The 10667-nt window shown below is 42.3% G+C and overlaps 1 protein-coding gene across 1 annotated transcript; it reads left to right on the top strand.

The window, feature by feature from the left end:
- Window positions 1–219: 219 nt before the first annotated feature.
- LOC121396982 (thioredoxin domain-containing protein 3 homolog) lies at window positions 220–2729 on the top strand. Its single transcript, XM_041572659.1, has 6 exons — window positions 220–335; window positions 428–478; window positions 756–815; window positions 1057–1127; window positions 1513–1920; window positions 2380–2729. The coding sequence occupies exons 1-6, from the start codon at window positions 285–287 to the stop codon at window positions 2498–2500; spliced, it is 762 nt and encodes a 253-aa protein (XP_041428593.1). The 5' UTR covers window positions 220–284; the 3' UTR covers window positions 2501–2729.
- The last annotated feature ends 7938 nt before the right edge of the window (window positions 2730–10667 follow it).

The following is a 10667-nucleotide window of genomic DNA, read 5'->3' as shown; positions in this document are numbered from 1 at the left end:
ATCAGTCCCTAATGTTGTTAGTTTTATTATATGTGAATTCCTTTCACCCTTTAGCTCAGTATTTAATGGAAATGTGTTTTTCCTGCAGAAGATCACTACCAGGACCAAAACCAGCAAGAACCTCAACCTGTAAGTAAAACATAAATGGACATGTTGGGAATCATTTGCTATTGCCCCAGGGCTTATTGCAAGGGCAATAAGGCTGGAAAATATTTTATTAATGCTCAGTGGTATTTTTCTTTTTCAGAAAACACTTCCTTCTTACATGTGTTGAGGACCCGAGGATGAGGGCTAAGGAGAACATTGCCCAATACATTTTAATGCTCGACTCACTGGTATGTAATGCAGAATAGAGGTTTTGATAAATAGGGAACAAATGATATTAGATTGCCAGCTCTTATCTCACGATTCTTTCTTTATGTTACAGGAAGTGCTCAAGAGGGAACGTGCCTCCCTCAAGAATGCCAAGCTGCCTCCTGTAAGTGTCACTAGTATTATTATTATTATTATAGGAGAGGTTATTATTCCACTGTGTGTCTCTATAATAATTAAGAACAATATTATTTATTCTATCTCCTGCTCCCCAGGGAGGAGGGGCGGGCATCTAAAGTCAACCATCCAAGTGGCATTTTCACCAGCAATAAAAATGGGGTTATGCACAGACACTGCGTAGAGTTTCATTACAAGGGGCCACATGGGCACAATATTGGCATTGGTGCAAAGAAGCGCTTAACACTGACTCTCTTCTTCCACAGGGTCATCCAACACGACTGCAAAACCGGAGGCAGAACTATGAGTATCTGCGGCTGCAGAATGTAAGTTCACCTGGACAACTGTACATGGGGTGATTTGGGGGCGAACTGGTTTTTCTCCCAATGACGAGAAAAGGCTGATGCTCATAATTACAATGCCTCAACATCAACTGCCGGCGGGGAATCCCACACCCTCACTGCCCTCAGCATATAAAGGTACTATTAGCACACGTACAGGCATAATCCTAATTGTCTCCATTCTTTCCTCTTTGCTCCTATCCTTGTGCCTCCCCTGTGCTGACAGACCATCAAACATCACTTTCGGCATTTCCACATCGAGCTCTTGAGGGAGCAGAAGCTGCGGGAAGCTGCTCGGTATGTACTTTGCAATAACACTTTTAATTACAGTTACTGGCACATAACATATTTAAAAAATAGATGTTTTCTCATAGCTCTGGGTGCTTTGGCCATACTAATAATAAATAGCACAGAAACTTGTGGAACTTTTTAGGTCCCTACAACCAAAGCACCTATCTCCGCATGTATCACTGCGTGAAACCCAGCATGGAACTTACTCAGCTCAGTAACTGCCCAATATGTTACAGTAGGGACAGGTGTGTAGCAGGTATAATGTTATTACTTAGGTACAAGTCTATCTGGCTATGTTAATCCTCCAGTGATCAGAATTGTAGTTGCAATACTTTGGAAACATATGACAATAATGACTCAATATTTTACATGTTCTTCCCTTCAAACCTAGTAAGAAACAAACGCACAAACAAACTCCTGCAGCTAAAGAAAAGGAGCATGGAGCCACTGCAGCAGCAGAAGAGGAAGCCCTTGCCTCACAGGGGAAAGAAGGAGCAAAAGAGAAAGAAGAGGAGGAAGAAGCAGCTCCAGGAGAAGTACAGCAAGCTCTTGAAGAGAATGAGAAAGAGGGAGCAGAAGAAGGAGGTCCTGCAGAAGATCAAGCCCCTGCAGTGGAGGAGAAGATGGAGGAGCAATCTCCTGCAGTGGAAGAACAGGCAGGAATGAAGAGGAAAAGAAATGAAGAGGAAGATCCAGCAGCGGAGAATAAAGAAGAGCGAGTAGATGGAGAAGAAGCTCCTCCGGAGGTAGAAAGGCTGACCCTCCGAAAACGGCCAAGGAAGGACTACAGAGGATTTAGGTAATATATCTAATTATTGGCTGTTGCTTTTCATCTGCAGAGTAGAATAAAAGAATGGCGGCCACAGTGGGAATGGCTCCTTCTACACTCACGTGCTGATCGGTCATGGTGCGTAACTGCTAGGCGGGTGTAGGGGTGCCTTTAGGTTGTGCCAGGTACTCTGGGTAAGAATCTGGCCAAGACTACAGATATCAGTTCTGATTCTCTAGTAGGCCAATAAGGGGGGAGGTAGGTAACTCTGATAGGACTGCTGTAGCATTGGCTCACATATCCACCTTTGGGAATGGGTTTCTCACTGGAATCAAGACTGGCACCAGGTGATCAATATAAAATAAAAGGTGCCATGCCAGGTAGTGGATATGCTGTAGAGCCAGAATGAGCCGTTTATATAATAAAAAAAACAAGTATTAGTCTGTAATTATTTTTTATTTTAACAATTTCTAAACTTTTTCTTTTCAGCATTCCACCAGAAGACTCTTCAGACAGTTCTGCTGCCAGCGACGCAACCCTGCTCCTTGCATGCCTTCTGTGGCTGTTTGTACATATTTGTGTGTTTGTGTGTGTCTATGTGTGTCTGTGAGTGTTTGTCTATGTTTGTGTGTGTCTGTGTCTAGCCATGATCCAGGGTATAAACCGACTGCCGTTTGAAGGAGTCAGGAAGGAATTTTTACCCTCAGTTCAAATTGGCCAAGTGCTGGGGTTTTTTGCCTTCCTCTGGATCATCAGCTGTTGATTATTGTTGATGCCCAACAATAATTGGATATTTAAATCAATAAATCTCCTGTTCCCACCAACAGGTTTCCCATAAACATGTCTCTGTATTTATTGAATAACTATGGTGAATATTGAAGGGAGGGTCTCCTGTGCCTCATTCTGCTTAAGGTGACTGACCAATTGTGTGAAGGGATGTGCGTTTGTGTGTATCTAAATAATACCGCTGGGGCTGATGAACATCTGCAAGTGCAGAACAGGGTTGGGTAAAACTGTGTGGTGTTGCTCAAAGATGGGTTTAATTGAAGAACTGGATGGTTTAATATCTCTGCAGGTGAGTTGCTATAGTGGGTTCTGCTGTGGGACTTGGTTAATATGTACATGATGGGGCTGAAAGACACAGATATAAGGTCATTCTACCTACTATAGTATTATTCATACTGAACTCTAATGATTGGAATGTATTAAATATTGCTTTACTCAATAGGCCACAATCCAACCGCATTTCTAAGATTATGCCCCATTGATACTATAACAGGCATTTAATAAATGGATATGCTTGATATAGGGGGATGTTTATGATGGATTTGTTTTTAGGTAACTCTCTGTACAGGTTATGAGAAGCTTTTGTGGTGGTAGTGGTGGTGGGGGTCCGGCTAATGGACAGAGAAGCATTCCATTCCTTCTCACCCCACACAATCCCCTCTAAGACCGACTGTCAGCAGAATTAACTCCTGTAGCAACACAGTACTCCACATTCAGATCTCCATGGACTTTGTCAACAAAATGCATGAGGTAAAACAGGAGACCAATGAGACTATGGGGTCCTATGATGTTACATCTCTTTTCACGTGCATACCCACATCTGAGATAATTGGAAGGCAATTAAAAGACAATGTGTGTAAGGAACTTCTTTGATTTACCTGGAAGGGGTATCTGTTCCTGCAAGCATTGCTGAGATCAGTGATCACAATCTCGACACCTTTAACCCGAGCCAAATCAATGGCACCACGGAAAGAGAGTATTTTCTGTAAAGGAAAGGACAGTATACAGTATAAAGGAACATACTGGGGGAGCTGGTACTGTGTATTATTTGGCACTTGCTAATACAGTTAACACATATTGACAGATGTTTATAAACCAAGTGAGAATGAGGAGTTCATTGATATTGGGAAGTTGCTAAGAGATACATTGTTTCAAAAGTCAGAATCAGCAGTTCAGAGAACAGAAAGGGACAGAAAGAGAGTGACAGCAAATCACAATGACAGTTACACGTGACTATAAACTTAGTGAGAATGAGGAATTAATTGATATTGGAAAGTTGCTTACAGCTACATTGTTTCAAAAGTCAGAACCAGCAGTTAAGAGAACAGAAAGAGACAGACAGGTAATTGCAGTGACAGTTACACATGTCTATAAACCTAGTGAGAATGAGGAATTAATTAAAATTTGGAAGTTGCTTAGAGTTACATCGTTTAAGGGTCAGAGGTACATTGTTTCAGGAGTTAGAACCAGCAGTTCAGAGAACATAAAAGAATGAGTAATGAATGGATATTGAAAATGGCTTAGAGTTACATTGTTTCAGGAGTCCGAACCAGCAGTTCAGAGAATAGAAAAGAATGAGGAACGAAAGGATATTAGAAAAATTGCTTAGAGGTACATTGTTTCAGGAGTTATAACCAGCAATTCAGAGGACAGGAAAGAATGAAGACTGAATGGATATTGGGAAGCTGCTTAGAATTACATTTTTATCAGCCAAAAAAGTTTTTGAATGGAGTTCAACTTTAACCCTTTCACTGCCAGCCAATTTGGCTGATTTGGTACTTTTATGTGCTCTTTCACTTTAGGGGCCTTTCCTGGGCGGGTCTTTTAGTTTACCCAGAAAAACAATATATCGTTTTTAGGACAACCTAAGCTTTCAAAATGTGGTAGATTTTTGGTGTAATTCCACTTCTGTAAAAAGATATTGGTTTCTAAGTGTCTAAAAAATCATGTTTCCCCTAAATCAAACACATATCAGAAACATAATTTATTTATGTTAAGAGAACACAGCAGATTTGGAATGTTCTATGTCTCCTGAATGCGCCAATACCAAATATATATAGTTTTATGGAGATTTCTCACTTGTATAGATGAAAAACTTATGTCATTCTGTTATCACAGAACTTCTCAGTGACTTCTAATATCCTTATCATTTAAAGAAGGGAGTATGTTGTCTCTTATAGTATATGAGTGATGCTCAAAGATCTCTGTATAACTCAACCTGCAGCCTCATGACTTTATATGGTCACAGAACCCCTCAGTGAACGCAAATATCCTTAACATTTACGGTAGGGGGCACACAATCTCTTAAAATACCTGTGTGATACTTAGGGTCCACTGTATAACTTAGTCCACAGTCTTGTGTCTTTTATGGTCACAGAACCCCTCAGTTACATCTAACGCCCATATCATTTAGGGGGTACAGTATCCCTTAGAGTTCCCTGTATCACTTAGCCTGTAGTTCTGCACCTTTACATGGTCACAACCTCTCAGTGACTTCTAATATCCTTACTATTTACAGTGGGGTTGCAGTATCCCTTATAATACGAGTGATAGTCAACTGACTAATTCAGCCTGCAGCCATATGCATTTATATGGTCCTGAACCACTCAGTGACTTTTAATATCCTTAAAATTTACAGTGGGGGTACATAATCCCATATAATACACAAGTGATACTCAGAGTTCCTTGTATAACTCTGCCTGCAGCCTTGTGCCTTTATATGGTTGCAGAATCAACCGCTTAATGAAAATGAAAATCTTTATTATTTAGAGTAGGGGGTAGTGTCACTTGCATTCATCTACTAAGATCATTTGCAATGTGTAACAATAAAAAATGTTTTTTTGTACTTTGCATTTAGCACTATGGACTGCACCCAAAGAGCTGTGCCTTGTTTTTGTACTTTGCATTTAGCACTATGGGCTGCACCCAAAGAGCTGTGCCTTATTATGAGAGGAAGAGTGGTGAACAGCTAGTGAGAGTTTCCAGGTAGCCACATCGCTTGTGCTTCATTCAAGCAACAGGCTAGGATGTACCTGGGTCTGCAAGACACAGAAAAGACATAATTAATAACTAACTATGGCAAGTGTTAAGCACAGAGTTGCCTTGCAGATGACGTGCTACGCTCTGATCTTTGCAACAGATTTTTAATCTGGCTCTAAATGCTGAGTGCAACAACTGCCCTGGAAGCAAGTGCTCTGTTCATAAAGGGGCACAATTTTACATTTCTTAGTGCTCTTGCATTTGGGTCTGGGTAATGATAATTGATCCAAATGAGTTTAAATTAATTAAAAAAAAATGAAATTGGTAGATTAGTGTGGAAAAGTGTAGAAGCTATTGTAATACACAACTGGTTTTGGTTTAGTTACTGCTAGAGATGGTCCATGGATGGAAAATTAATACTGAAACAAGAATCTAACCAACTCCGCATTTCCACTTGAAGAGTGATCAATCAAAATATTACATATTCATAAATCATCCTGTGCCAATATTCAGCCTGTGTCTATTCAGCTTTCTTTAACCATCCCTCATCTGTGTTTCTAATATAGTTAGTTAGGCAAAAATATAATGTATAAAGGCTGGAGTAACTGGATGTGTAACATAACAGAACACTACTTCCTGCTTTTCAGCTCTCTAAATCTGAGTTAGTTAGCAACTTGAGGGGGCAACATGGACATAAGTGTTCAGTGAGTTTGCAATTGATCCTCAGCATTCAGCTCATATTCAAAAGCAAACAGTTATGACCTATGTGACCCCCCTCAAGTCACTGATTGGTTACTGCCTGGTAGAAACCAAGAGAGCTGCAAAGCAGGGAGTTGTGTTCTGACATCCAGTCACTCCAGCCTTTATACATTACATTTTTGGCTAACTAATGTAACTCTTATCTGGGCTATCCAGACCACAAGTAGTTGTGTCCAGCTAATGGTAATGAGCATGGGTTACATTGGAACTACAACACTTAGGCTATTTCATTGAAAGGTATGACCTGTACCTGCAGACCATAAGCCCTCATCTTGCCATAGTGTGGACAAGGATGAAACCTACGGGTTTATCTGTGAGTCATGAGGGTTTGGGCTGACATATTGCTACTGTAGCAGGCAGGTATTGGGCCTATCTTTTCCCAGGGCCATGCACACTGTTGAAACCCATTTCTCAGCCCCTCCAGTAACATTAGTTCTACTACTGTGCCAACTGCAGTGACACAAGGAGAACTAAACTCCCATTCTATTAAATAAACCCTACCCTCCATAGTCCAAGCCCTCCCTGCTCCCCCCAGGACAGGAGTTAACACAAGTAAATACCCCTAAGCCGGTAATTACCCCCTTGTTGCAGAGACAGCGCAGTGGAGCTCAAGGGGCCATCTTCAGCATTCAGCTCAGATTCAAAAGCAACAGATATGACCCATGTGACCCCCCCTCAAGTCTCTGAAAAACATCTGTCTTCTGCTTTAAAGCAATGCCTTTAAGGGTGTAGGTTATAAAGGGGCTCACCTTTATGGTAACTTTTAGTATGTTATAGGACAGCTAACTCTAAGCAACTTTTCAACTGGTCGTCATTTTTTCTTTTTTAAAGTTTTTGAATTATTTGCATTCTTTTTCCAGCTTTCAAATGAGGGTCACTGATCCCATCTAGAAAACAAATGCCCTGTAACGTTACAAATGTATTGTTATTGCTACTTTTTTATTACTTATCTTTCTATTCAGTCCCTCTCCTATTCATATTCCAGTCTTAAGCACCTTATGTGGAAGTTAATTGATATTGGGAAGTTGCATTGAGTTACATTGTTTCAGGAGTCAGAAACAGCAGTTCAGAGAACAGAAAACAATGAGGAACAGAACATAAAAAGAGTGACAGCCATCACTATGACAATTAACACATGACTGTAAACTTAGTGAGAATGAGGAATTAATTGATATTGGGAAGTTGCTAAGAGATACATTGTTTCAGGAGTCAGAAGCAACAGTTCAGAGAACAGAAAAAGAGTGACCCCCCGCAAAAAAAAATCCTGGGCCCCCTCTGCACATAATCGTGGAAGACCCAGGATCCACCCTACCACATGTACCTTCAGCTCATCCATGATCAGAGCCAGATTAAGACTAGATGGGGTCTTAGGCAGGGCAATGCTTTTAGAGCCCCCACCTTTATAACTGCTTTGCAATGTGGGGGAACAGCATTCACCTCAGGTCCTGTCATATTAAGGTTACAAGATCTGAAAGTGAAACGTGGGGCTAGAGGAAAGAAAGAGGCAATTTCATGTATAATATCCCTAGAACTCATAGAAGAATAGTACAGTGGCAATTCCAAGTATCAATACCCTCAGAACTCATGGAATCATGGCACAGTGGCAATTTATTGTATAAATACCCCACAGCTCATAGAAGGATGGCACAGTGGCAAATCCATGTATAAATACTCTCAGAACTCATAGAAGGATGGCACAGTGGCAATTTCTTGAGTTTAGGGAACGTAAGTGGAACGCAATCGCTCCTTAATAATCAGTAAAGGCAGTGAGGCACTCTGGATAAAAAATCAGAAGCCCTGCAGAGGTCGGGATAAGCAGCACCATCCCCTGAAATGGTCCCTGCTGGTTGCACATGCTACTGTGACTATATGGTAAGTTGGTAACCCGGAAGGGGCAGACCCTACCCCCATAGATCACATGGACCCCAATTAGGGTTGCCACCTGTCTGGTTTTGACCAGGTTTTTTTTAAGGGCTGCCCAGGTCAAAACTGCCTGGCTAGTTTTCCAAATTAGGAAAATTGGACAGGATTCCCTATGATTAAGGGGGCGATCAGCCAACCGCCGTTCACTACGTCCTAGCCCCTGCCAGATTCAACCAGGCCAAAAGGTGGCAAACCTAACCCAATGTAAAAAATTGCCCTATGCATATATGGGGTTGCTTCTGATCTACCACACACTCTCCCATTTGACCTGACCTGTCTGTCTATGATCAAATCAAATCCAACCCGCTCACCACAACCTCTGCCCACTTAGTGGCTCTCAAATAAAAACTTTGCAGGTATTTTAGTTCCCCTGCCAGAGGGGCTGCTGTACCATGCCATAGAAATACGTTATTTATTGGACCTGTGGGGGAGCTGTTTGGGCCTCTGCATGCTAGAAACTTTGAATGCCAGTCCGAACCTGCCTCTGCCAAGGGTCACCTGTCTGTAGTACCTTCTCCATCCCCCTTATGGTAGCTATACCCAGGGGCGATCCTGGCCCATCCGCTGCCTGCTGCTGCCCCCCCCTCCCCCGGAAATTCGCTCTTAAAGTACCAGGAGCAGCATTTTTGCTGCCCCTGGTACCTAGTGGGGCGCTGCCGCCTGAGGCGACAGCCTCAACTTGCCTCATTGGCGAAGCACCCCTGGCTATACCCACACACCAATAAGGTTGCATTTCCTGAAAAAAAATTAGTCCTAGCAGCTGATTCAGTAAATGCAGCAAACTCTGGGCAAAAACGAATCCACACTGTACAAATTCAAAATAATATTATATTAAAAATTTTAAAAATGATACCAACCAATATTATTATTATCATTATCATTATTACACAGATGGGGCGTCCCTGTTTCCCCCCACGAACACCAAACAGTGTCAGTGTGATGGGCATTTAATAAGACGACAATGTATTTCCCCAAGCACCACACAGAAAGTTCTCCAACTCCAGCACTCCATGTCTTGCAAATGAAACGGTTTTTCAAATGAAACAGTATTCACACCTGCCACTACATTTATTTTGGGCACCATTCACGCTGGAGAACATTCTAAGAACCTCAAAGAGAATGAAAGAAAAAGTTCTAACAAGGAACTGTGACTGAGGCCTTCAAAAGGAGCTCGATCTCCAGGCTTTGTGCTTAAAGTAGCCAAGTGTGAAGACGTGGAAACAGACAGGTGGATTGTAAGTACCAGCTGCTGCAAGAGCCAGTGACACAACCCGCAGGCCCTCAGGTTCTCTATCGGCACACGATGGTCAGTGTGTTGTGCGTAGGGTTGCCACCTTTTAAAAAACAAAATTACCGGCCGATGAGGGGTGCCGCAAAAGGGGCGGAGCCATGTGGAGTAGCATCACAAAAGGGGCAGGCCAACACCCGAAGCCAACGAAAATGTAAGTTTTCATCGGCGGGGGATTTTGTAAACATTGCCGGTAAATTTGTAATACCGGCCCCGGCCCTGGCAGGTGTTTTACCGGCCGGGTGGCAACCCTAGTTGTGCGTCACATGGCTGTGACTCCCCCCACTGCTTATCCTGCCCCAGCCGCCAGCTCCCTCAGCAGTGCGAACTCTCACGGGTAACAAAGAACTCAAAAGCACCTGATTCACTGATGGGAGAGTGAAGGATTAGGTGGACACGCCCATTCGACGTGACGTTGCTCTGCCCCAAAATTGTCCCTGCCGGTTGCACATGCTACTGAGGAATCAGGCCCCCTACCAGGCCCCCTGTACCCCCCCCACGACTGCTGGCTCTGCTTCCTCGGCAGTTACGCCACTGTTAACACACACATGTAAATTCATGTGGCACAGGGTTTTTTTTTTTTCCAAAAGAAAATTATAAGTATCAAGTAAGATAACTCAGTCCTGGAAAATAATTAGGAATTTTAAGCAACACATTTAGTGCACTACAGGTGTTGCTGGTCTGCAACATACAAAAACAGGACTTAAAGGGATGCCATCATGATTTTTATGGTATGGCAATTCTAAATTACACTGCAAATAATTAATTCTACCATGTACAATTTCATTCCTAGTCAATTTTTTAGTTGTAATATTGGTGTGTACGCAGCCATCTCAGGTCATTTTGTCTGGTCATAGGCTTTCAGAAAGAGCCAGTGCAGCACTACGGAACTGCTTTCGGACAGGCTATTGTCCTACATAATGTAACGACAGTCTCTCCGTGACATGTTTTTTTTTTTACTATTGAGTGCTTTTCTTATATCTACCAGGGAGCTGTTATCTGGTTACTTATCCATTGTTCTGCTGATGGACTGTTGGTGTGT

The sequence above is a fragment of the Xenopus laevis genome, chromosome 8L (genome assembly GCF_017654675.1).
Source record: "Xenopus laevis strain J_2021 chromosome 8L, Xenopus_laevis_v10.1, whole genome shotgun sequence".
In the NCBI taxonomy this organism is placed as follows: Eukaryota; Metazoa; Chordata; class Amphibia; order Anura; family Pipidae; genus Xenopus; species Xenopus laevis.
Note: the sequence above shows the minus strand (reverse complement) of the source record. Positions and strands in the feature narration are given on the sequence as shown.